Genomic DNA, 27664 nt, shown 5'->3' on the forward strand with positions numbered 1-27664 from the left:
TATTTGACTCAAAGTTGTAGGACACTGGCCCTCGAGGCCTGGACTTGAGGATCCCTGGATTACAGTCTTAAATCTTTGGCCTGTAGTGCCATAAGACAAAAGCTAAAGAAAATATCAGTTTCTGTGTCAGCCAAAAGGACCATTTTTAGGATCCATCAGAGCAGAGAAACATAAAAAAAACGATATAATTATAATTATTAAAATAAAAATTGGAGATGTTATAATGATATAATGAAGAATCTTTATTTATTAAAACAATATCATTAAAAACTGTATTTAAGCAGAATCATTCCACATATCTGATGAAGAGGACGATGAAGATGCAGCCTATCAGAGACATGGTTGAGGCTGAGAGGACCACCACTATCACGCTTCCAGCCGCGTTGACCAGAGCACCGAGCCCCAAGCCCACGATGATCTGAGCCAGCTGGACCATGCAAGTGAGGGCGGCGCAGTCCATCCCCGTGCCTCGAGGACTTTTATTGCTTCCGTGCTGCTTCAGTTGTTCCTGAAAGCACAGGAGGCTGCATGTTATTCGAGAAGAGGAGGATGAGTGGGAGGGGAAAACAAGAGAGCAATATGTGAAGACATCAATTTCAGTTTTATCAGAGAGGCTGTGCCAAAAAAAAAAAACCCTAAACACACAGCTGAGCAAACAGACAGCTCTGAGAATATTAAGAAACTACTTCATAAAGCTAGTATTTTTTTTCAGTTTCTTCTTAATGTGCAAGTTGAATTCCATCGTGCTCTCACCTGCTCCAGTTTAATGAGGTATTGACTGACCATGACAGAAAATAAAACCAATTGATTTCTGACATTGACATTTATGTTTTGTTGATGAAGTATATAAACTTGTCTGAGAATGCTGCAGCAATACTATAACCGGCATTAAAAAATTATTGTGATCTCTAATTGTGGTCACCTTTGTCCAGAAAGCTTAAACTGACACTCAATATCAGACCCTCTGTTGTTTTCTCTTGTTTTCTGCTGCACACTTCTGATAGTTAAAAGAAGTTTTTAACCTGAACAGTGAATTTTAATTTTAAAATTAGCTTGTATAACTGGTAAACTCTTGTGTTAAAGAGCAGCCACCAGTATTGTGAGTACGATAAACTGTGATGTAACAACGTAATTTCAGATTTACAGTAAAATCCAAGCACCTATGTACTTAACCAACCATTTCTATTCTATTCTAATATATTTAAATGATTACTTCCTTATTTTTAATATGTAGGCCCCTAGAGTACCCTGGTATTAGACTGAGATAATCAGTCTTTAGTTCTACACGTGACAATATTAATGAATAAATAATGCCTTCTGTGGTTCTGGAGATCCCCCATGAATATCTCTGGTTTGGGGTCAGACTTTAAATACTGTTACAGAAAGCCACAAGAAGGAGTAGACCCAGCTGGATTATGAGATTAATAGTCAGGACTTTGGGGAGGCTTTAAAGTGTCTCATTCTTTATCTGTCTTTTGTAAATCCCTCAACTTTAAGGAAGTAAAGTGCTCTGAAAAAGTCTCGAGTCACCCCTGATTTTTTTTTTGCATCCAAGGAACCGGGCCAGCTTGTAATTTTGAAGTGGTCTTGAGCACTAGTTCTCCAGGCTTTCTGGAGGTCTGGACACTCACTGACTTTTCATTTGTTTTCTGTCCATCACTGACCTATGAACTATGAATTATTCAAGGATAAGACTTAGAAAGGACCAATTTTAAACTGTATTTTTTGACACTTTGTTGCTATCACAAAAGCACATCACTTGTTCTTCAGTTGAATTGATGAAAAATGCCAACACAGTTTGACAAGCATAAAAGTATTTTTTCACTAACAAGGTGATTCTCAAAGAGACATCAGCAGCAAACTTCTCTGTGTGCTGTGCAAAAAATCTGAGGAAAATGGACAAGTGGAGGAAAAAGGAAGAAGTGGCAGGTTTAAACAAAAACTACCAATAGCAGCAGAGAAAGACGCTCTGAAAGTCATGTCCTTAAGAAATAGGACAAAATCCAGCAAAGACCTGATACATGGCCTGAGAGATGCATCTGGTCCTTCAGCTGATCCATCTACTGTTTGATGAAGCCTTATCAGAAATAGACTTAGTTGAAGGGTGGCTGTCAAGAAGCTAACCCTTAAAGAAGGAAAGAGGGAGAAAAGGCTGAGGTATGCCAAATTACACAGCAGCCGGAGTGAAAATCAGCGGCAACAGGTCTGAGGAGGTGATGAATCAAAATCTGAAATTTTGCGTTCAAATCAAATCATCACTATGTGCAGGGGAGTATAACAGCCGTCTGTAAAACACAGTGGAGGCTTTGTCATGGTTTGCTTTTCATCCAGTGATGTTGGGGATCTTGTCAAACCTGATGGAATTATTATGAAAGCAAAATATATCACCAGATTTTGATCCACTGAGCAATCCCATCTGGAAAGCATCTTATTGGCAGAACCTTCATTTATCAGCAACAAAATCCCAAACACACTGCAGTAAAAGAATGGCCTGGATAGGAAAACACACAATAAAACACTATTAGTCAAGAACTGACTTCCTCACACCTCAACGTTATTGAGGCGTTGTGAGGTCATCTTGACAGAGAATGGAACAAAATGCCGTCACCATGCAAAGAAGTCCTTCAGAAAACCCGCAGAACTATTCCTGAAGACGACTTAAAGAAATGACAAGAAAGTTTCCTCAGAGAGTTCAGGCCATGTTGAAGAATAAAGGTGATCATTATTGACTTTCAAGCTTATAAGAATTGCACAAGCTCTGTTTTGGCCTTATGTGCTGTATGTATGTTTGTGTGTTTCAGTAAACTGCTGCACCTACTGTATTTCACATTTTCCTACCAAAATGTAAAGAAATAAGGGGTGGACCTTTACGCAGTACTGCAATAATTCGTCTTAGCCTCAAATGTCGATCTGAATCATGATTAAAGGTGTGAGAGGGCACAGATTAATTCATTTTAGATTCCTTTAATTATAATCTGCAGTTAATTTTCTTGATTAATTGCTTGTCAACAAATTTGTGCCTGTTACAATTTCACAGAAAGACACATTACGGCTTCATTTGTTGCCTCACCCAAACCCAAAGATATACTGTTTACTATTGAAAAAAGGACAAAAGAAGATTATTCTTTGGTAGAGTGGGGTTATTATTTTCCAGTAAACTGCAGCGTTTCTGTTTTGTCTGATTGGCCACAGGGGTCTCATTAATAAATGCTGTCGTAATGCTTGGATGCTTTGTTTACAGTTCTGCAAATGCACGATTTCTCCCTCATAAATCTAGGAGGGATCGAAATTCCCGCACACATCAAAGCTCTCAGGGTTGAGTTCATTTTTAATAGCTGTAAGGAATTAGCATGTTTTACACGGGCTTTTCCTGGTTCAGTAAAATTAATATTAGAAGTATAAATTATGATGTGCAATATGCAACTTGTGTTTCTTCTGCCAGTCTATTACCTCCTCTTCACGTTGATACTCTGCTATCAGGTTGAATGGGATGGTGTACAGTGTGCTGGACATGACGCCAAACACGCTGCAGAGGACGAGCGTTGCTACGATGTTGGGGAAAAGGCCAATCAGGCTGGTGCCCAAGCCAAACACAAAGTAACCCATAAAATATAATCCTTTTAGCCCGATATATGAGAGGAGGAATCGCTGGACATCTGAAAGACACACAATTATATGGTTACAATTACTCAAGAATCAACAAAAAAAGCATGAGGTATACTGAGTCAGGAAAGATAATTATGTGACCGTTAGATTAGTGTACAGTACATTTACTAAAAAAACAAAAACCTGTGCATGTAATTGGATAGGCCATGTTTTAATTCCTAGAAGCCAAGAGCCCCTTCTCAACAACTAACAATGACACAGTGTTCAAAATAACACAGCTTAGCATGCCTTTGCAAAAGCGTGCTGAGAGAGCACCCTGCAATCCCAGTGCAAAAGCATTAATTGCATTAATTAACTGTTATCCATTTCCGCCTGCCCCTCCTACTCTCTCACATAACTTATTCCTCAAGCAGCACAGCCACTTACATGAGTAGAGAGCCGAGGACACTGCATTGATGCACAATCCCCAGCAGCCAACTTCGACTCCCCTCTCATATGTGGCATAGGCAGCAGAGCTGTGATTGGCGTATGGATTCCCCTTGTATACAATCTGAAAAGAAGAGGACAGTTGCTAAAGAAGAGAATGAGAATGTATAGCACTATTCCCAGGACATAAAATGTCATGAAAAGCTGAGGAAACCAGAACATAAAGCTTCAGTAACGTGGATTAGATTAGATTAGATTAGATAGTGGCCACCTCCTTTTTAAATCACGCTTTTATCTTTTATTTTCTTTATGTAATTGCCAGTAGCCCTGTCTGAGCAGGGAGCCTGACTATGCATTTCTTATCCCTGATAAGGAATAAGCCTGCAATTTTAGATAAGTTGGTGCATCTGTGTTTAATGAAGCGAGGCAGCATCATGGTGTGAAGAGCATCCTTTGATCAGCATTCACACTGTGAAGCATTCATCATTATGGCACATGTCAACAGAAGACTGCACACGACAACTCACTACACATCCCTTCTCCTTCCATCTGCCTCCACACAAAAAGCAAGCTTTGTGGGGCTTGAATGCAGATACATGCCGTTGTGTGTTGCACTGTGTCTCTGATGTTATTGCTTTACATTTATAACCGTGCCTCATTTGAATGGAAGTCAAATGCAAAAACAAAAACGAATTAAATTTTCATTTAATCGGTTGATTACCTCTCTTAAAGACGAAAAGTGATGTACTTAAACCAAGCAAAACAAACCAAATGAGAAAATAAGATAATTCCATGTTAATTAAGTGTGTGTGGGGGTGTGTGTGGGGGTGTAATCAAGCCCTAGTTCACAGACACCCAGAAAACAAGGATTTTTTTTTTTTTTGTTTCCTGAAAAACATCACAGTTCACATTAAAAAAACAAAGCAACAGGTGCTGATTTAACCCCAAATGTTTGACTTGTTGACCAATCAGAAGCCTACAAACAATAACACTGCACACAGTCTGACATAAAAAAAAAGGAGATATACAGACAGTGTAAAACACAGACAACGCTTCCAGTTTGAAAAAATGAAACCAATGCGGAAATGCCTTCAACTTCCATAACATATCACCTGATGATGATAGCTGTGGTTGCGGTCTTGATCTCTGAGAGTAAACATTTTCCTGAAGAGTTCAAGACTTTCAAAACAGGACCACAGAAACTAGTGAGTGATGTCACCGTAGCTACGTCCATCTTTTTTAAATCTATAAAGGTGGGTGCTGGACATTTCTAGAAGTCAGCTCAGCTAACTGAAGGAGACCTCTTGATTTTTGTGTGGCTTTTATAGCATTTTAAGTGTAAATATAACACGGCTTGCTTTGCGGTTAATTGTACTAACATCCAGCTCAGGACATCTGCTCTGAAGTTTTATAGGTACAGCTTATGGCTGCAGCTGTCGAGCAACAGCTGCTATTTTAGCATTCCACCCTCTCATCCAAAACACTATGATGGTGATAACTGCGATACTAAACTCAAGGTGGTAGAAAAAAACAGACTTTTTCTCATTTATTTCACGAGACAGATGCGTAGGAGAGGGACACAAACTGATCCAACAAACCTTTATTAAAGGTCTAAAAATGAATCTGACAGAAAGATGTGAAACAAAGGGAGCAGTGATGGTAAAATTGTGACCTTCACACAGTCGCAAATGGCTTAGCTTTTTAATTAAGAACATTGATTGGTTACTTTTTGAAATTCTTAAAAGCCCACATGCAGACACATGCAAATCAATACCTGTCCCATAAAATCGGTAAAGAAGAGCATATTGCAGAGAAACGCGGTCCATCCCAGCAGGTGACTGACACACAGGCAGCGGTAGTGACTCGGCATATTGACAATAGCTTTTATCAGCAACCTGAACGTCATCTTCTTCTGGTCCTGCAGATACACAAAAACATCACAGACATCAGCGCCAGCAGCTAAACCACTGACAGGAAAAAAAAAATCCTCTTAGAGTGCTCATTAGTCTGCTGATGTTTCAGTGCTAGTGGTGTTTGAGCCCATGAATGGCAACACTTCAAAAGAGTCTACAATTAAAAAAACATGCATGCTCCATAAAGGGCCATAATTAGATTGAATGCACGCTCCTTAGTAGGAGCATGAGGCACTCCTATTAAGGAGTTGGTTTTAGGATTAGTGATAAGACTTGAAAAGAAAGAAAAAAAACAAATATGCTCTTTGGAAAATTGATCTCTTATTAGTTTTCTAGTATAGCAGATATGTGGAGCCGTTCTTTTTACCTTTCTAACATAATGAGGGGGGAAAAATCCCAAATACACTTAAAATATCACTCTGCAAAACAACAATGGAAAGCTGAATCAACAAAAGAATGAAGAGGATTAATCAGGCAAAAGTTTGACATTTCAGCAATAATTAATCAAACATCTTTCAATTAAATCTGTAAAAGTGAGTCTGAGCAGGATGATGAGACCGATCTCTCTGAAATTCTCAGATTGCATCGGTCAATTATGTAAATATGGAAAGTCTTTGGAAAGCCTGGATATACTTTAAATGCAGTAAGTTATAACATGTTAACGTGTTAATGTCAGCCTTACTATATATTTATGGGGGCACTTGAAGGATTCAGATATCGAGGTATTCCTGCATCTTAGTGGCCTTTTGGGCAACCTCTCTGGAATCCTCAGATCATGCTGGGATTACGCAGTATGTCAGGATTTATACAAACTAATGCCAGCTGTTGGGCTGCTGTCATGATGCAAAAGGGGGACAAACCAAATACTAATACCTACTGATATTCACGTATTACAGAGATTAAAAAGTCAGTAAAGCAGGAATAGCAAGATGTCAGGTGTATCAATAGTCTTTCAACAAGTCAATGAATAAATACTGTTGGGATGTTTCAATATTTCATCTGCAGAGCATATCCTGACTAACCATTTGAAGCTCAAAACACTCCATAGCAACTTCAAATTTGGACTACTTTTATTCGGTCTCTGTACTCAGTATTTCACTTACGGAAATCCAGGAAAGTAACAGCACCCTGAAAGACTTTTTATGCACATCACACACCTCCTTGTTTGGCTGTTTGGCGCTTGAGGTCACTGAATTGGCTTCTCCCAGAGCTGAGAAAGACCTGGGCCTGAGATCTGTAGCAGGTGCAGGGGCTACAGGAGAGACAGGCTCCTTAACCAGCGCTCCATAACCACTGCTGTGAGAGCCCAGTAGGTGAAGAGCACTTGATGATGAGAAATCAGATGCAGATGGGGCCTTGCCGAGAGGTTGCTCTGGAATACTGAAGAGGTGCACAGTGAGGAAGATGCCCCAGGTCAGTGCTGAGAAGAAATAGATGACCTGGTACTCAGATCCAAGGAGCTGACCCATCACGGAATGGCCCCAATCCATAGCTCCCACCAGGTAACCACATGCTCCTCCCAGGCCTGACGTAGAGAGAAGCAAAGATTAAAACAATCTGCAGATCTAAGAATTCTTCTAGAAGCACGGCTGAGAGCAGTGAGAGGAAACAAATGTATGAGTTCTCTTTGGGAAGTGTATTAATTATATGCAGCAGTGCTCATGGCAAGTAGAGTGGTAATAGATGAAATAACTATTCTTAGCCACTTGGGGGCAGGATTCTTTTAAATGGATATGGCAAAGCAGTTAGCCAACAGTTGTTTGCACTGATGGTCTTTGAGAGTCAGCTTTAAGCTCTTCTTAATGCTGAAGTATCTTCGATAAATGACTCCATGATACCTTTGACAGGAGAGCTAAGCAGTAAGATAAAGCTCACTCTGAAGCATTGTAAAGTAAAATCTCTGGCAAACCCCTTTCACATCAGCTGTTTTTACATTATTATCTGATACATTTTGTCATGTAAGCAGTGGAGTCTTATTATAACCTCTGGCATCCAGGGTCTTCTGTTCTCTTTGGTGTTGAACTGTGTTGTGACATCATGTGAAGCTCTAAAAAGCTCTATCTGATCTTTTACTCAAGCTAAAAAGCAGAGAAAAAACAGGATTGTTGTTGATTATTATCTACGAGAGTTGTACATTTCAAACCAGTTTATCCAAATTCAAATCGGGAACATTCAGTTTTATACAAAAAGAGGACAATGAGTATCCAAAAATCATCCCAGGATCGACAGGTAATTCTTACATCTGTGGGTATGAAAGGAACAGACGGCTTAAATTTGACCTCTATGGAAAGGGTGCAAGGAAAAACCCTTTGCTGTCCAAAAAGAACATTTTAGTAAGACCACCAATGAATATGTCATTGAACATACAAACTCCAGGCCTTTTGGAATAATGTGCTTTGAGTGGACTAATCACTTGACTGTGTGTTTGGCTAAGGTAATGGTACGCATGTCAGCAACCAGTAACAGTAAATGTTCAGGTTCGTGGTTGCTTCAGTGTCCGAGGGGCTGGCCTGTTTGCAGTGTTTGGTTCAACTATATAACTTTGCATCAAATCAAAAACTGAAGAGCTGAAGATGATTAGAAACCGTCTGTTGGAAAGTGTTGAACTGGAAGTGGACCTTTCAGCGTAATGATCCAGAGCAGGTCAAATCCACCAAAGAATCGCTCAAAATGCAAGATTTTGGCCCAGTTAAGGCCCAGATTTAAGTCCCACTGAACTGTTCAGACGGGATTTGAAATGGGAAGCACATGAAACACAACCCACAAAAATCCTCCAACCAAAGGAATTTTGCTTGGAGAAGTAGTCAAATGTGCTACAAATGAAGAGAAGTACTAGTGAGATAGTGTACTTGTACAACTTTTACTGGTGCACACCACTGGACAAGCACCTTTGAATACATATAATTGAACAGGAATATATTGTATATTGTCAGAGATGAGAAGTAATAAAGTACAAATACTTTGTTACTGTACTTAAGTAGAATTTTGGGGTATCTACATTTATTTTCAGACAACTTTTTACTTTTACTCCCTACATTTTAGCAAACATATCTATAATTTCTAATCCTTATTTTTCAAAACAGACTCTTTGCTTTGGGTTTAACTGTCTTTATAGGGGAGTTATTTCACCTCATTGTTCTTCCAGATGTCAAACTGATTTGAACCTAAATGGAGGGAACAATTACAAATAAAATCCTATTGGTGCATCCAAATAGGCAAAAAAAATAATAATAATTTAAAAAATCATTTACAGTTCTCTACTCAGCAGTTAAAGTGGGCCAGAACGATCAGGAACAGTGTTTTATGATCACGGTACTTCAGCATCCAGCTCTACAGAAGAGGAGTGAGCACAAAGGGAGAAACAGTTTTTTAAGTAGCAGGTAATTTTAAATGCAGCTTTCAAACAGCTCAATAAATGTCAACAACCACACAATGTATGTGATAGCTGCTGTATTTCCCTGGCAGAGAGGTAAGTTCACTCAGCACTGGAGAAAGATGTAAGAAGGACAGGAGACAGGGGAGGAGGAGGAGGAGAAATTATATTTAAAGGCAACAACAGCTCAGTGACATATGATAGACTGGAAATTCAAAGCTTAAATGTAATGTCCTTACTTTGGAGGTTTCTGAACAGATTTTTCGCTCTACACAAAATGTTGGGCTGAAATTATAATTTGTTTTGTTTTTTCATGTTGTGAAACGTCCTGCAAACCAACATTAAGTGCACTAACTTTGTGTTATTCAGAGGTTACATGAAAAAACTGCATTACTGTGGTGAAATTTAGAGTGATGCACTTTTGGATTGGTGCAGAGAGTGAGGTTACATCAAGGGTAGCAGGGATCAAGAGAAATTTAAGCTGGTGATGCTCATTAGATTCAGTCACTGAATTCCAGCTTTATACCAGCTTTGTGCTGCAGAGGGGTTGGAAATCAGCCATCAGGGCTCCTATACATATATATACATATACATATATATATATATATATATATATATATATATAGATATACATATACAGATACATACAGAGAGAGAGAGCGAGAGAGAGAGAGAGAGAGAGAGAGAGATAGAGAGAGAGATATATAGATATAGAGATAGAGAGAGATAGAGAGATATAGAGAGAGAGAGATAGAGGATAGAGAGAGATAGAGATATAAGTATAGATAGATATAGATACTATACACAGATATAGAATACATATATATATATACATATATATATTATACATATATATATATATATAGATATATATATATACATATATATATATATATATATATATATATATATCAACAGGAGCTGTGAATCTCTGAGCTGAGGCAGTACAGCTCAGCTGATTACAGCATCTACACAAAATCTACTGGAGCTCACAATAGAATATGAATTATTTCTAAGTAATCCTTTTTCCCGGGATGCACCACTACCACCGTCCTCAAACCTGCCGGATTCGTCTTATTTTAGTCTTTAAGGCTGAAATAAAGTCTGTATTCCTCGGAATTAATATTATTTTTTTACATTAATCTGTTTCAGTTAGCGTCACACAAAAGTACATTTCAGAGTGTTTTTTTCTTTTCGTTTTTAATTGAGTAAAAAAATTTGAGTCAGTCCTTCAGCTTTTGCCAGATTATTCCTTACACAAGTGTCTGTACTTCTACTTTGTATCTGTATTTTGCCACCTCTGTATGTTACTGTAGTGCTGCAGATTTAATATCATTAGGAAATGATCTTGGGTGACACAGAGCACAAAGCAGTAAATTATTCTAAGATTCAGAAATGGTGACAGATGAGATTACTTTAAGGTCAATATCCAGGCAATGGATATGGCCGATCAGGAATCCCGATTTAGCCTGTTTGTCACTATTAATGGATAGTGAAGTGAAGAGAATCATTACTTGCACACAACACAGGTCAGGCATATCACATCAGTCTTTGATTAATAACGCAGCCATTTGAGATGGACTACTTCATTACTGAGCATTTTGCCAAGTGGAGACAGCTGTCTTCTTCTGTCAGTCATATTTGTGCTGAACTGTGGATACACACACACACACACACACACACACACACACACACACACACACACACACACACACACACACACACACAATCTTTGTGTCTGTCAACCAAATAACATTAAATATTGCAAAGACAGAAATACAACCCCAGTTCCAAAAAATATTGGAACGCTGTGTAAAAGGCAAATCAAAACAAAATGCAACGAGTCACAAATTTCACAAACCCACATTTCATTCAAACTGGAAAATAGGAAACAAATGTATAAACTGAGGAAATATACAATTTAAAGAAAAACAATGACTCATTTTGAATTTGCTGCAACGACATGTCTCAGAAAAGGGCCGTGTTTACCATTGTGTATGAGCTTCTGTCTGTAAACATCTGGAAACCGAGCAGAGCAGCTGCTGGACTTTTGGGAGAGGAATATTGTCCTATTCTTGTCCAACAGAGGATTACAGCTGCTCAACAGTCCTGGATCTTCTTTGTCGTATTTTTCATTTCATGACCCACCAAATGTTTTATAGTTGGTGAAAGGTCTGCACTGCAGGCAGGCCAGTTCAGTACCCGGGCTCTCCTACTGTGCAGCCATGCTGTAGTAATAGATGCAGTATGTAGTTTAACATTGTCTAGCTGGAATATGCAAGGAGAAAAAGGAGTCATTCCAGACTCCCAGAATATTTTGGTGATATTATGTACTGTAGATGATGAGATATTAAAATTCTTCAGTTTTACATCAAGTAACATGATTTTGAACTTGATCCACAGTTTGTAGATGCATGGGGGTTTTTTTGCAGACCGGTGAACTTCTGCCCCCATCTTCACTTCCGAGAAACTTTAGTCATTCCTCCTCCACTTACTTTTCCAGCCTTTCAACTTCCCCAATTCTCCCAACTTTTTTGAGACCTGTTGCTGCCATCAAATTAAAAATGTTTCACTTCAAACATAATATGTTTAATATGTTTTCTATGTCCTATTGTTAATAAAATATTGGTTTGTGAGATTTGGAAATCATTTCATTCTGAATTTGTTTACATTTTATGTAGCATCCCAGCTTTTTTGGGGGGGGGAATTGGGGTTTTAAAAATACTTGATTGTTTTTGTGACTGACTGATTTGATAATTAACTGTTGCAGCTACATTCCTCTCAGTCTTCTATAGTTGCTCACTTGAATCGAGGCTATTTTTCTACATTTTAGTCACTGGCAGGTCCAGTGATAACCACTTCAGGAGTCATGCTTCACTTATTTCTGTGTGACGTGAAGATTGATGCTGCAACATTTTGCGGTTCAAGAAAAAAAGAGTTTATTTCTCTTTCACTCGAGGCTGATTGTTCTGGTACCCCATAAAGCTTATAGATTTATAGAAATAATGTAAACCAGTGGATAAGTCATCCCATTGTGAAGTTGTTTTAGGACAAACACCCCCCATCAACACAAAGCAACACAAAGCAAGTACATCAAAGGACTGAGCAACAAAACCGTGACTGAAAAACACTTACATGCAACAATTCACACCCATCTATAAATATATGGCAGAGCATCAAAACATCTTAGATGTATTGAACTGACTCTGAAACTGAACTGCATTTAAAATGTATCGAGACTGAGAGTCTTTGTGATTCTCTGCGATGATGAAACTCTTTCTAAGGTCTTTTTCATTATTTTTCTTTGTCACTGCAGAAAAAAAAGGCCTCGTGCAATTGTGTTCTTTGTCTATAGTTTCAGTGCTGTTGCTGCATTTCAATGACAAATCCGTTAATCCTTCCTTAAATATTGGAAACAAGAGTTTCCACTCACAGAGATCATAATTATGTTTGAGAAGAAACCGGCAAAGAAAAGGAGTGAGGTTTTCACAACAGTTACAATGAAAACAAGAATGCTGATTATCACATTTATTTTTGCCATAACCATAATTGGGTTACAGTTCAAGTTTTTCTGAAAATCTTGTGAACGCAATAACTGGAAAACAATGTGAGGCAGGATGCAGAGATGAGTTCAAATCAGGAATCAGGACACAGGACTAACTTTTTTTTTTTTTTTTTTTGAATGACCATTAAATAAAAAAACAAGCAAACAAACAAAACAAAAATGAAAACACAAACAAAAACACTAACAAAAAACTTCCATACCCTTTCCAGCACACCAAAGTACTCCTGGGGGTACTAGCAACTTCATTTGACAACTTTAAAAAGCACTACTGCAAACAAAAGCTTACAGCTGAAGTTCCTTTCCTGACATCAATTACAGCCCTAAAAACCTTTATGTTTTCAGTAAATTATGTCTTAAAGTGCAAATTTGTCCTTGCCCACTAACAGTATTCAGTAACAGCACTAAACTTCACATACCCACCGTGGTAGTCATGCGCCTGGCTTCTGTCTCTCTCAGCTAAGACCCATGACTGCAACACATGACTAGCTCACGGCTGGATTACTGCCTAACTCGAATGCTCACACCACCCGGTGCCTGCTGACATTTGAGCTGAACACACACAAGCATCATATTGCCCCACTTTTTGTTCACGAGTGAAATTTTGCCTGATCCTGTTTGTCTTTCTTTGTGGACTCATTTGAAAATATTCCTTAAGTTTATGATGCTTTATCCGTGGATCGGGAAGAAAAAGATGATATCAAAATATCACATGGCTTTTCAGTTGAACTCACATAAAGTGAAAATATTACAGAAATCAAAATGGAATATATTTGAAATTCAAGGTATAAGCTAAAAAAAAATTGTACGCTAGCTTGCAGAAATGCTAGAAATGGAAATTAAATGGGAAAAAGGTTTTTGAAGTCAAAGTTCATACATTGAATATATAAACCCTGCGCACGAAACTACATTTTGCTTTTTCATTAATCTTCAAGTGGCCCACATTTTGGTCTAAGCACTCACGAAGGTTTAAGCAGTTATTTTTAAATGTATATTAGAATTTGAAGAAAAAGTGCATTAAAACATTAAAAATCATGGAAATGTCAAAGAATTCAGTATTGCATGAGGAGCAGCTATATGTGGAAAATATAGAAAATATGGAAAAATGAAATGTTGCTGTTGTTTGCCCCCCCCCCCTCTGTTCATTCATAAATGTTCCACTGGCTCTCAAAGAGATGGAAATTACAATATACCATCCTGAAAAACTGATCTGTGATCATCCAGGATATCATAAACACAACATGCAGCCTTGTCCACCTAAACTATGTTTAATGGTCACCTCAGAAATCATCCGGAAGTAAATGGAAATCTATAAATGAAACCGATGCGTTGGTTGATGTCATGCTACATCCAATTTGTCCCTGAGAACTTTTTGTGGTGTGATCCTGCTCGACCGTATTGATCACACAAAGGGAGAATCTATTTCATTTGTCCGTGACTTGAAAGTTAAGTGCAGGACAAAAAGTACTGGAATGGCATCGAGTGGGCGAAGTTCTCAAAGGCAGGAAAGCGCTCGCACAAAAGCTTCTATGCAATTCCATGATCTGGCCTTAGACAAGAGGATTTATGTCCCAAAACTCACAAACTGCACAAAGTCAAATAAATTCAGCAGGGAAGATTGAGCTAAACCTACTCTGTAAATCCCAGAGAGATTAATTAGACAAAGAAGCAGCTGGCTATATTAAGTTATCCTAATATTACAACTGAGATCAGAAGACTGTTTGAACATATGGCACAGGTTATTGCAATGTGTGAAATACAGAAAGAAAAGGATGAATTTTATTCTTTTTGGTTGGCTACATTTCAGAGAATTATAAAGTTTGGGTGAGGACCCTTTAGGTGATCACTGTGCCCACTGTGACCATTAATATAGGTGTAGTTGTGGCATGGTCTCAGCAGTCCTTCAGCCTAATGAACTGGAACAATAAACAGGAACAAACATCACCGACATATTATCCTTTTCTCTTAACTCATTAGCGAGCAGGTGATTATTTATGCATTTGGCACTGACACAGCAACATAATCATTAACATTTATTCAATGAGTGATTTTTGTGTGTGTCTGATAATTCCAACAACAATGTTAAAATGCAACAGTCCCTCACATTTGAATGGCTTTGGTCTCCACCATCCAGTTTTTTAGCAGCTAGATGCTCCATTATGTTCACCAGCTTGTTGCTTCCTTTGTTTGTCTGCCATTTGATACTGAGAAGCAATGAGCCCATTAAAGCTTTTTCTCTGAAAACAACTGCATGAACCAAAAGCATGCAGTCATTTGAAAAAGAAAGCACACCCTCTCTCAATGATGATGTTTTACATATCTGGACATAATTTTTTAAAAATCCTTCTGTCCTTAGCTGGTGTTATAATTAGGTAAATACAGTTTAATTCCGTTTTATTCATAAGATCAATATTATATACAATATTAAAAAGAAACCCCAACAATAACAGGACCCCCCCTATCACCAAGCATTGGGCAACAGTGGGAAGGAAAAACTCCTTTTTTACAGGAAGAAACCTCCAGCAGCCAGTTGGGGTGAGGGGAAAGAGAAGAGAGACAATACACTGACATTACACCTTGTCAACAGAAAGTAAGCTGAAATGCAGAAGCAGTGTGTGCAAAACTGCACCTCTGTAAAAACAGAATTTTGCCAGTTTGCTGATTTAGAGCATTCTGGTGTGTAATAAGATAATGCCAAGGCGGCACAACATCACCAATTGTTGCTACCCATCAATCTGGAAAAGAAAGATTGAACAAGCATGGGCAGCACGGTGGCATGGTGGTTAGCACTACTGCCTCACAGCTAGAATGACATCTGGGTTTGATTCCACCTTGGCCTCTCTGTGTGGAGCTTGCATGTTCTCCCCGTGTGTGTGTGGATTTCCTCTCACAGTCCAAAGACATGCAGTTACCGGGGTTAGGTTAATTGGTCACTCTAAATTGCCCACAAGTGTAAATGGTTGTCTGTCTCTCTGTGTGGGCCCTGCAGCAGGCTGGCAATAGGCTCCAACCCCCACCACCCACCCCGCAACCCTGAACAGGATAAGTGGAAGAGAATGAATAAGCAAGTATGGCTTGTTTGGGAATGCAGCAAGGAGAAAATCTTTTCTCTCTAAAAAAGAACCTTGAATCAGAGCTTAGGTTCACAAAGTTGCATCTGAGCAGACTACAAGACTTCTCGAACAATTTCCTTTGGACAAAGGAGTCCAAAGTGGAGATGTCTGGCCATAATGCACAACGACACAACCAAGCAAACCAAACACAGCATATCAGTGCAAACACTACATGTACATACCAACTGTCAAGCACAGAGGTGGAGGGGTGAGGATTTGGACTTCTTTTGGAGCCATAGGGCAAAAAAAGGGCCAAAGGCCTTGGAACCCTTACAGTCATTGAGTAAAACATGAACTCCTCTGTATACCAAAGTATTCTAGAGTCAAATATGATGCCATCTGTCTGACAGCTAAAGCTTCATCAATAATACAATGATCCCAAGCACAGCAGCAAATCAATAAAAGATCACCTGAAAACCTCAATGAACTGAAGCGATGCTGTAAAAAACGAACGGGCCAGAAAGTGGTTACACAAGCTATTGAATCATGGGTTGCACTTAGTTTTTCACACACCGCTTCGGCATTTTGGCTTAGTTTTTGTTAAATATTGGCATAGAGTAATATATCATGTGTTGTTGTTTATCTGAAGTTGTATTTAAATAAAAGTTTAAAAAATTAAAATTTTCTTTTTCCGTTCACTGTAAAACCATGGCAGAGAGCTCAAAAACATCAACAGACTACAGCTGATCAACTCCATTCATATACACATGCAATTATTTAATCTTTTGTTAATACTTATATTTTCCTTATAATAGTATTAATAATTTGCATTACTTTGTTTTTCATCTTTAAGCTAACGTGAACATTATTCAGTTACAAATTTTAAAAATCTTATGATTAGCTTATATTATAATGTATCACTATACCTGGTCAAGCAATTCTTTAAAAAAAAAACAGAGAGATCTACACACTATCCAAACAACAAAGCACAATATATTTGGAGAGTTTTACAGGTGTAGGATTTTGTTACTTTGAGATATATTCAGGTATATTCAAAAGAGCCTGACTGATTCAGGAGTTTTCAGACCAATTTTTGGTGATTTAAAAATCTGATATATAGACCGATATTTTTTTCTTCAGGCACACAAAACAAACAGATTTTCCTAACATTTGTTATGTGTAGTTATTTATAAGTACTTATTAAGATAATATGACAATGGAGGTAAAAACAAAAACAAAAAAAAACTTCTTTTATTCTCAGAATAAGTCATATGTTACTTGTTTACACTCTGATGGTTGTGTTTGGGCTACCAAACAAACCTTACTTCCTCGAGGCTTTGTTAATAAATTTTCTTCCAGGAGCTTCTCTAGTGTGCTGACTTTCTTTTTGCTCTGTGTTTGGGCTACCACCACTGAAGTTAAAGATGGCCTTCTGCTGGACAACGGCCAGCACTCATAACATGGTTTAAGGGTGTTTCTCTGGTCTATTCTATACTTTTTAAATTTTTATGTATCAGTAGATAAATGAAAATTATTTGCTGCTATCGACATATTGGCAAATAGCTAATAATAGCCAATATCATCACCCCACCGATATCAGTTGGTTGATAATATTGATGCTTCACTCTAACCTCAGCTAACTGTCATTGTTACAGACATGAGAGGGGCATTGAAATTCTCATTTAACTTACTAAGTAAGAAAACAAATAAGTACATTTCTCAATTTATCCAACTATTCCCAAGTGAACTCATTTTTGCATACCCTTACTCTTTAGTCAAAAAACAAACATACAGATGCAGCCACCTAAAGTTGCCGCATCCAGCCAGACGTCGGCCAGCTGAAGTCCAGCCCCCAGCTGGCCGACGTCTGGCTGTCGTCGGGCTGGAAGTCCCCCTCCTTCTCCTGGGCGTATCTACTTTCCAGCATGAACACACCCCTTTCCCTCAATTGTAGACTGTCACCAAAAGGTGGCGCCTTCTTAACAAAAATGTTGAGTTCTGTGATTCAAAAAAGTTTTGGTGAAGTATCAAGTTTTGAAAACCTAAAATAGATGCCTAAAATTTTTGTCAGTATGACCTTTCACACATTTCCATTGCGAATCACCAAAAGATTCCTTTGTTTCACTTCATCTTTTAACTAAATAAGTAAATAAATACAGTAGGTTAAAAAAGAAGCGGTGCTGCGCTGAGCCAACCCGGTCTCACGGCAGTTCGTGCAGTAGTCACGAAATTTAATCTATTGATTCGTGCTCATGAACACGAATTCCCTCTTTTTTTCGTGTTACTCGGCACGACTTCTATTCTGCCTGAAATGCAGTGGGATAAAGTTCGTGCCTCTGAGCACGGCTTCTAAGCTGCAGTATAGTTTTTTTTTGTTTTTTTTTTTTGGCCCTGTCCCCCTTTTTTCCCCCCTTTTCTTTTGAACCGGAAGCTCAGAAGCTGAATTATGCCTTTAATTGCGATCCTTAAGCGCCACTTTTCCTTTTGACATGAATTTCTCCTTGTTTCATTTAATGTGGGGTGCTGCTTATGGTTGTAACGATGACATTTGTGGGGCTTTTTAGGTCTAAATTTATATTTACGTGTTTATGGTTAGTGCTATATTCGGTGTCCAATTTTTTCTGTGAGTTCCGTGGTCTGAAGCCGTTTTTTCTTCTGTGTTAAATCCATGAACCAACGATGAATAAATAAATGAACTACAGTACCCATCACCCCATCGGCCGTGACCACGGTCACGCGTATTCCCGTTGCTGTCCAGGTAAATTGCATTCGTTCACCCGCTTCGGATGTTATCAGGTAATTACTGACTTTATTAGCGGTTTTCAGGCCTCTAAATATGGGCCAGCAAGGGCCGTCTGCACCTCGTAGTCAGTCGAGAAGATAGTTATCGTTCTAACGGAGGATCACTGACAAAGAAGGACTACAGAAGAAGGACTACAGAAGCCATGCTCGCTGACTTCCGGCGGATGCTGCAGTGTTCAGGTAAGAGGATTTCAATGGACAGCGTTTTTATAGTGATATTATTAAGGCAGTGAGTTCAATAAGCACTTGAAATTAGATTAATGTGGTGTAAGAGAGCGCTGATATCCCAACTCTGAGATGCATTTGTAGAGATTATTGCGGGTTTTGCCGTCTTTTGTGCAAATGTTAGCGGATATCGTAGGAAAGCGTTCACTATTAAACAATGTTATGACAGAAATATGAGCTTCTGGACTTACTAGTTAAGTAAAATGATTATTTTCAGCCACAGATTCCAAATAAATATCCTGATGAGCTTCACTGCATCCATATTCAATATCTGCGAGTACAGTGCTTCATTTAATCTGCACTGAACTGACCCAGGGTTATCACAATGTAAAATAAAATGATACTGGTCTGAACACAGTTGCTGGATCAGGTGACCCTGAAGCCTCTCTTAGTTATGTTGCTATAGGCCTAGGCTGCTGGGGAGGTTCCCGTGATTTCTTTATATTCACTGTAAACAAACCTTATATTAGCAAGTTTCTTATATTCACTATTTAAACAAAGAGCAGTCTGTTTATACTTCAGACTGCTGGCTTACTTGTGGTTCCTATGATACTTAAGAGTAGAATGGGATGCAGAGCCTTCAGCTCTTCTGTGGAAAGAGCCTTGAGGTGACTGTTGTGATTTGGCGCTATACACATAAAACTGAAAGTCTGGCTGCCTTTAATCCTCTGTGACAAACCTGGGGATCCATGAAACCTGCCAGCACCTGAGAATGAGCTGAAACTTACAGTGTATTACCCATCATGGAGAAGCTTCCAGACTCTGGAAATCCTGTCAGTGAGCAGGGACTGAGTCACTGTCCTCAGCTTTAAACAAACCCAGTCTCCATCTCAGGTTTTGACTCAGCCTGCTTTGGAGTCACTAATCTAGAAGCATCAGGCTACTTACTTTCAACACCATAATTTTGTTACTGATTCATTAATATGTTTTACATTGTTGCTGTTTATCAGTGGAGGGAGCAGATTTGAGAACAGCAATAAGAAGCACTAAATCTTTTTTTTTTTTTTTTTTGTGGAAGAGGAGGTTCATCTTTAATACTTCAGGCTATATCAGCTACCAGTTTATAAACCTGTTTTGTGCTGCAGCAACAATCAAACATTTCCGCTTCATACATCATTGTAGTTTGTGTCTTTGCTCTTTCAGAACTGAATTGGAAATCCAAAGGTGCTGGAAAGCTTCTTCTCCAACCCTCAAAGCCAAACTTCACCCATGAGAGCTGACAGCATGCAATCATTTTGAGAAGTGACATTCTCATAAATAAAGGTGAGCAATGATACTTAATGTGTACTTTTTGATTATCATGTTTAAAGGTTTGTCATTGCTCACAGTGGCCTTGTATTCATTAGGCATTTCCAGAATAGTATCCAGCAGTTTCTTGTGAGCTGAGCTGAATCATTTTTCTTTTAATACATGTTTAACATTCACTTGAGTATTACTTGTTGTACATAACTGTGGCTCTGAAACAAAGGCTCTCCTGAAGGAGAAGAAGAGAGCCTTTAGATCATGAAATAAGGAGGAGCTGAGAGCTGTGCAGAAGGATCTCAGAAGGAAAATCAGGGATGGAAAACACACCTACAGAAAGAAGATGGAGGACCAGCTACTGCAGATCAACACCAGTGGAGTTTGGAGAAGCTTGAACTCAAGTTCAGGCCACAAACCAAGCCCACTCTGAGACTTAGAGTAGAGTGGGTGAACAACTTGGACCACTAGAACTACCAGCATTTTCACACTACTCCTTTTTCTACCAAGCGCCTCCAAATGGCAGTTTACATCTCATTAGGCCACCTTTTGTTATGTACACGGGGCCAGTAGATCGGAATGTGTGTGGGATGGGTGTGGGGGTGGGGATGGGTTACCAATGATGACCCAGGGTCGCCAGGTGTATAAAAACCAGGTCACAACACATATTTCACCTTTAATAAGAACATATTTGTAATTGTGATCCCAGATTTGGAAGAGATGTTTTGTGTTCTCCGTGCTTCAGGTTCACAGCAGATGGAAGGAAACTCAAACAGCCACTAATGTAGCCATTGTGCTGACTGTAGACTGAGGGATCTCTTCAAATTGTTGTATTCCTCCTCTTCCTCGTCACCCACTGCTTCAGATCTTGCTGACACCATCAGACTGCAGCAGTTATGTTATTTAGCCATGAAACATGTCGTCACCCTCCCTTGATTTTTTTCAGGCTTTTCAGAAAACACAAAAAACTGAACCGAATGTTGAAAATTTAATTTAGACAAAAATAAAATAAAAAAAATGTCTTTGACCATTTTTTTAGGAGGGTGACGATATATAACCTTGTTCAGCCTGTTTAGGAATGCACTGAGATCAATAACCTAATTTCCAACGCAGATCTGGAGAAACAGCAAAAACCAACGGGACCCTACACAGCCACAGATGCTGCTCCAGAGCTAGAAGTTCTAAACCATAAACACCAACCTGGGAAACCTGCTAAGTGTGACAGGTCCAACGTAACCCCAGATACAGCCCAGCCACAGGGTGAACCAAATCTTTCAGATAATGACAACAGAGAACCAAACGCACCTCCCTCCTAAACTCACCAGCCTGCACCAACCTGACATTTCTCCTCCCTGAGTTAAATAGATGAATGGAAGTTAAGTGGTTACAAACATAAAAACCACGGGTCCACAGACAGGAGCAGTGAGCTGAAATCAACACAAAGCTACCTGAGAGGCTGTATTGAACTACTATATATAATTTAATCATTTGTCCTGACTGGTTTCACCTCAGATGTTCTTTCTCCTTTTGGTAGATTTCTCCCACCTCTGTTTTGATGCCAAGAAGAAGAAGAAGCTGCTTCAGAGAAGTGGGCTTCATGGTCTCAGTGCACAGGCTGCCAGTCACACTCACACAGCAACATGTGTTTTCACTGCCACAATCAAAACATTGAACAAAATCTATGTATTGTTGTTTGGAAATGTGTCATATTACTGCATGCTAAGGTGTGTTATTAAAGAAAAAAATGAGTTCTATTTTTCTGGTTTGATGATATCCCAAGCTTTTGTTTCAAAACGATTATTTTCCACTGGACAAAATATTTACTGTTACACATTTATTTCTCATAGGGATTTTTTTTTTTTTCCATGTTTCAGTCTCTGGTTCTTGAGAGTCATGGCTCTGTCTGGTCTCTGACAGAGATCCTTAAAAATATTATTGGAAAGTACCTATAAATTTTACTTTCAAACAGCTTTATGTGAATGTTATCTTTTCATTTATAATTTTTAGTATATTGATCACAGTGTAGTGTACAGTAGAGGCATCCAAAAATGATGAGACTGGGCTGCTTGTGTGTGATTTGGAAGGTTTGTGTCTGTCTGTGACTCTGCAGAGGTTAAAGCTGTGATCCAGTCTCAGTCTCTGACTGAAGGTTGCTGAGACTGATTAGATACACAATGTGAAGTTCACAATTCTCTAAACAAATAAAATGGTAATGACAAACATGAACATCTGTACTTATTTCAGAGACATGAATGTTTACAAACATAATATTTATTTTAAGGATTGGACTTCATAAAGCGCACTGATGTTAGAGTGTATGTTCATATTTAAATCATTTTGTAGGCTGAAATTGTAACGGTGGACCTGAGATGGTCCAGAGAAAGTAAACACATGTTAATTGGAGTAATATCAACAACAGACTGAGACAGACAGCTGTGAAATGCGCACACAATGACGTCACCTCATTCACTGCTAGCTACACTGCTAGCTACATCGTATCATTCATGATCATCTATGTAAACAACGTTTAAAGAAGCCGCCACAGCTCTGCAGCTGTAATTGTTTCAAATCATATATTTTTGTTAGTTTGAACTCTGAGGATGTTTTTAAAACGGTCTTAAAAGGCTGTTGCTATGGTGGTTGTCATGGACGCCTCAGTAGCTTATTAGGCTAACCTGGCGCGTCCGGTTCCTGCTGCTAGCTGTCTGCCGCAGGAAGGCTGCGTCCCATTTCAAGGAGCCGCCGCTCCGCCGTAACTGTGGCTCAAACACCACTTTATCCTTTAAGAAAAGGCCTTTTATAGCCACTGATGACACACACACACTAATGCACGTCACTGTCACAGTGTGACTTCACGAAAACCTCTAAAGTATTGTTTATAAAATGGAAAATGAACCGGGCATTGATCTGATGATGGAGACTGAGGGGTCTGCAGCTGACGTTTCACAATCCTGATTGACTCGCTGTACATTCCTATAATTAATCAGAGCAGAGTTTAGACTGCACAGTGCGCTGCGCTCACTGTTACTGTGTCAGCTGCTGCCTTCATATATGTTACTGCTGAGGTTTGATGAAGCAGGTGGAGGAGAGTCAAAGAAGTAAATAATCCACTTATTATGCAATTACTAACCCTAACCCTAGCTCAGCATACAATGACGACTGCCGGTATTATTAGTTTGAGAAGGAGTCATTTTGGTCGCAGTTTTGATTATAAAATAAAAGGGAAAATATAAACAAACAAAAAGCTTAACATTGTGAAGACTTGGAAGAACAATGTGACACTGATGAGAGGATTAGGCTTCCCAGGTCATTCCCAGGCCAAACCGGCTGGTGATCAGAATTATTATATTTATTTTTTTACCCAGTTTCGCTCACAGCCTGTCCGAGGTCACGGGCTGAACTTCAAGTCCAGCCCGTCCCTCCAGACAATACTCACTGCTCCACTATAATGACCGCTTTACTCTCATCTTTCTATTGTTTTTAATGGACAGTTCCGCTTACAATTACAGTTCAATGATGTGAGGATCCTTGGTACAGTATACAGCGGGCTGTAAATGAATGCGCTTCCACTATTACTGCTCCTCCTGGTGGATAAACAAGACATTACCACCATTTTCCCCAAATGCTGCTTAGGGGCGTTCCCACCAGTGGCCGGAATTCCTACGTCATTAGCGGGGGATCGCGTTTAGGCCGAGGTTCGGCCACGAATCGGCCAAGGACCGGCCAAGGTCGCGTCACGGATCGGCCGGAAATTTTCGGTGGCTGCATCTGTAAGTCTCACCCACACACAACACACAGACGGCAGCACGGTTCACTGAAACTTTTACACTCCCTCCATACTGTATGTGTGTTTCCACCCACTCAGTCACACCAGAAGTAGCTCTACTTCCTTAAAACATCCGTGTGAGTTGCTCTTCTAGACACTGCAGGCAAAATTCTTGCCTAATGCCCAAATCCATTAAAAGGCATGTGTGACCCAATCCCCAAAGAAACCAGCATAAATAAGCCTACAAAAAACACAAGAGCAGTGAGTACTGAAGCAAGAACCATGGTGTGTTTGTGTTCATGCTCTTTGCTACATACCTGTGAGGAGAGCATGGTAGTGCAGACCTCTTTCCTTGTCTTGATGTGAACACACGTCAAACAGGTAGGCCTTGATGGGTCCATCAATGAAGTCTGCAGCAAAGTCAAAGAGCACGACTCCAAACATTACCACCACAATGGCCCATGTGCTCCTCAGTGATCTGTCGCTGACGAGTGCTGGAAAACGACAGCACACCTCAGCAATCAGCAAGTATCACAAAGAAAGATTAAAATAACAATATGCTGGCCATATAATCAGTACATTAAGGAGCTTTATGTGTAAATTTGCTAGTTTAATTAGGCTTGATACACATCATAAGAAAGAATCTCAGAGGCAAAGCACATTGAAAGGTCCTTAAGAATAATACAAAAAAAAAAGCTTTGTTTGTCAAAGAAAACCTATTATATTTGACGCTATAGCAATTATATTTTAAACCTGACTGTTTGAACATTAGGCTGTTCTTTCAGAGGTTAGAATGATGTCAAACCATATCACAAAAGGAAATGTAATTAGAAGTTATTAAAGATGATTTTTATGATTTCATTCAGAGATATGAGTGTGTTTTGAAGGACAGGTACATTATTTTATTAAGAACTAGGTGCTGGAAGGAATTTTAATTGCTACCTCTTTACAAAAGTTTGAAGTGACAAAAAAAAAAAACTGAATGTAGGTGAAATGTCTTCATGAAACTTAAAGAAATTTTTTTTCTAAATTCCAAGGAAGAAAAAACTATATATGTATTTAAAAACTGAAAGAGAAACTCTGAGAAGTGCTGACTGCTATGAGGTTGCTCATATTTAAGAAGAGAGCAGCTCCAACAATAGAAAACATTATGTCACAGGACTGCTTTGGCATTTACTATGGCCTCGAGGAACATGGAAAGATAATCAGCTTATCCGGCCCACGTCAGAAGACATACTTTATAGTTCATATGAGGACTATAAGAGAGCCAGGAGCCTTACCCCTTAATTCAATGGCTATTTATTTGTCTATTTTTGTTAGTTGTGCCTGAAAACATAAAAAAAAAAAAAAAAAATTCTTTTACCACTCCACAGCTGCAGGCCAAAATCAACCACCTTGGGCACTTTGGAGGATGATGAAGAAAAACATTTTTTTTTCTTTTTTTTTTATTTCTGCCAAAACAAAATCCTAAATTACAAGGTAAAAAGAAACTCCTAACAATGACTTGTGACAATGATGTTATTCAGCCTTTCATTAAAACTCTCCACAATGACGCTGCATCTATTTTAACTGCTTTTTGATAGCCGATGTCCCGGCAAAGGAACCACCAGACCCAATAATCACATTCAGGGAACAGTTCAGGCTGACTGCTGCACTTTAAATTTGCAGCCCACAAATTCCAAATACGCCTGTACATACACACTGTGTTCCATATTTCATTATAAAACAGACCTCTGAACCATCACTCACACCTGACATTGTTACATATTTGTAGAGGGGTGCTGTCATTATTTTCCCATCAAGAACAATCATTTGAGGGAATAGGATGATGCATAAAAAACCAGAGTGGCTTCAGTTGTGATCAAATGTGTACTTAACCTCTCAATGATCCCGTGGGATGTTGAACAATAGCGCGCCCGCTGTCACTGGCAGCAGTGAATCAGGCGATGTTTCTGGTTTTCAAAGAAAATGCTTATTACCCAACCAAATATTACTTTTTATAATCACAGATTCTTTTGTGTTTCTGCCTGGAGTCTGATGGGCTCTCATGAAACAAGTCACCGTTAACTGAGTTTTTTCCCCGGCAAACTACTATAAAGATGCATTTTCATTTACTTATGTTACTAAAAAGTGAGCACAGGAGCATCTCTGGACCTTTGTTGCCATGGTGAATGTGTCACTCTGTCCCCTGATTCTGTGAACAAGTGGAAACCGATCAGATCTGGACTCAGAGTCTTTAAAAGTCTTACAGATAGGTCAAAACTTCCTCATAAGCTTTTGAGGCTCCAGTTCCGTTCAATTCAAATCAATTTTATTATTTATAAAGAGCCAATTCACAACAAACAGTCACCTCAAGGTGCTTTATACTCTAAGGTAAAGACCCTGCAATATTATAAAGAAACCCTGATAATGACAGGACCCCCTGTAAGCAAGCACCTGGTGACAGTGGGAAGGAAAAACGCCCTTTTAACAGGAAGAAACCTTCAGCAGAAACAAGCTTAGTGAGGGGTGGTCATCTGCCATGATCAGATGGGGGTGAGGGGAAAGAGAGCAGAGCAGCGAGAGACAGGACAAAAGGCACACTAAATGAGAGAGAGAGGGTTTTATAACTAATGATTCAATGCAGTAGTTTTGCATAAACACACAGGGAGTGAAAAGAGATGAGTGAAGAAGAAATGCTCAGTGCATCTAGAAAGCCCCCCAGCAGCCTCAACCTTGTGCAGCATAACTAAGGGATCGTTCAGGATCACCTGATCCCGCAGTAACTATAAGCTTTTAAGGAAAGTTTCAAGCCTAATCTTAAAGGCAGAGAGAGTGTCTATCACCTAGTGTAAATCCAAAGCGGGAGCCACAGGAGAGGGGCATGATAACAAATCTGACTCAAAGCCAGTGTGGCCTCAAAGTATTTTCTGACATAACAAGATTACAGATATCACACTGCCTCCACTCTTCTGCTGTCTGACTTCCTCACCCTCACATTTTCCCACCCATCTCTTACCTGAGATGACAGCATCTCCATTAAGGAACAGGGTGATTCCCACAAGCATCAGAATGCCCAGTGCCAGGATGTAAGGCCTCCGCCGGCCCCACGATGAGCGGCAATAGTCGCTGGCTGAGCCGATGATGGGTTGGAGCAGGAAGCCCAAGATGGGGCTGATCAGCCACACTATGCTATACAGACTGCGGGGCAAGCCCACGCTCAGAAGCACCGGTGTGACAAAAGCTGCTTCCACGGCATAGCAGAATTCCCTTCCAAACATGACCAGGCCGTGGAGGATAAGGCGGCCCCGAGAGCGCCTGGGAGGCTCCACAGCTGCAAACACAGAGCCTTCCACGCTGTCTGCGTAGTCCACTTTGGAGCCACTGCAATCTGTTGAGTACTGACGTAAAGAAGTGTGGATGTGTTTGCCAGGCTCAGAGACCCGGCAGGGCTGGGGCCTCGCAGACTGATCCTCTGATAACAGAGTCATAATTGAAAAGGGGGAAAAAAAGGACAGAAGGAGAAAAGGAGAGCAGAAAGGGAGTGAAGAGGAGATTTAGATGGAGAGGCAAGGAGGTAGCTTTTGGTAGAGTCTCTCTCAGTCAGCCAAATGATGGCTAAATGAATGCCAAAACTGGTGCTCAGCTTGAGCTAATCCTCTTCACTACTGCATGGCTAAGCAAAGAATTCAGGCTCCATGCAGCTTTACTTTTCATGTG

At 39.5% G+C, this 27664-nt stretch overlaps 1 protein-coding gene across 1 annotated transcript; it reads right to left on the reverse strand.

Moving 5' to 3' along the window:
- Positions 1-236: 236 nt before the first annotated feature.
- On the reverse strand, positions 237-27664 carry slc45a2 (solute carrier family 45 member 2). Its single transcript, XM_030742949.1, has 7 exons — positions 26964-27664; positions 24283-24459; positions 7103-7470; positions 5807-5950; positions 4033-4156; positions 3451-3656; positions 237-508 (listed from the first exon to the last, which is right to left on the reverse strand). The coding sequence occupies exons 1-7, from the start codon at positions 27433-27435 to the stop codon at positions 287-289; spliced, it is 1713 nt and encodes a 570-aa protein (XP_030598809.1). The 5' UTR covers positions 27436-27664; the 3' UTR covers positions 237-286.

This window comes from Archocentrus centrarchus, chromosome 12 (assembly GCF_007364275.1).
Source record: "Archocentrus centrarchus isolate MPI-CPG fArcCen1 chromosome 12, fArcCen1, whole genome shotgun sequence".
Classification (NCBI taxonomy): domain Eukaryota; kingdom Metazoa; phylum Chordata; class Actinopteri; order Cichliformes; family Cichlidae; genus Archocentrus; species Archocentrus centrarchus.

What these genes read in the sequence shown, in the direction of transcription:
- slc45a2 (XM_030742949.1), bottom strand. Translation starts at nt 27,435, where the DNA reads ATGACTCTGTTATCAGAGGATCAGTCTGCGAGGCCCCAGCCCTGCCGG. An exon ending in CTACCATGCTCTCCTCACAG is followed by an intron (nt 7,471 to 24,282) that starts GTATGTAGCAAA and finishes TCTCTACGTCAG; the next exon opens with GCCTGGGAGGAGCATGTGGT. An exon ending in AGTATCAACGTGAAGAGGAG is followed by an intron (nt 509 to 3,450) that starts GTAATAGACTGG and finishes CTGTGCTTTCAG; the next exon opens with GAACAACTGAAGCAGCACGG.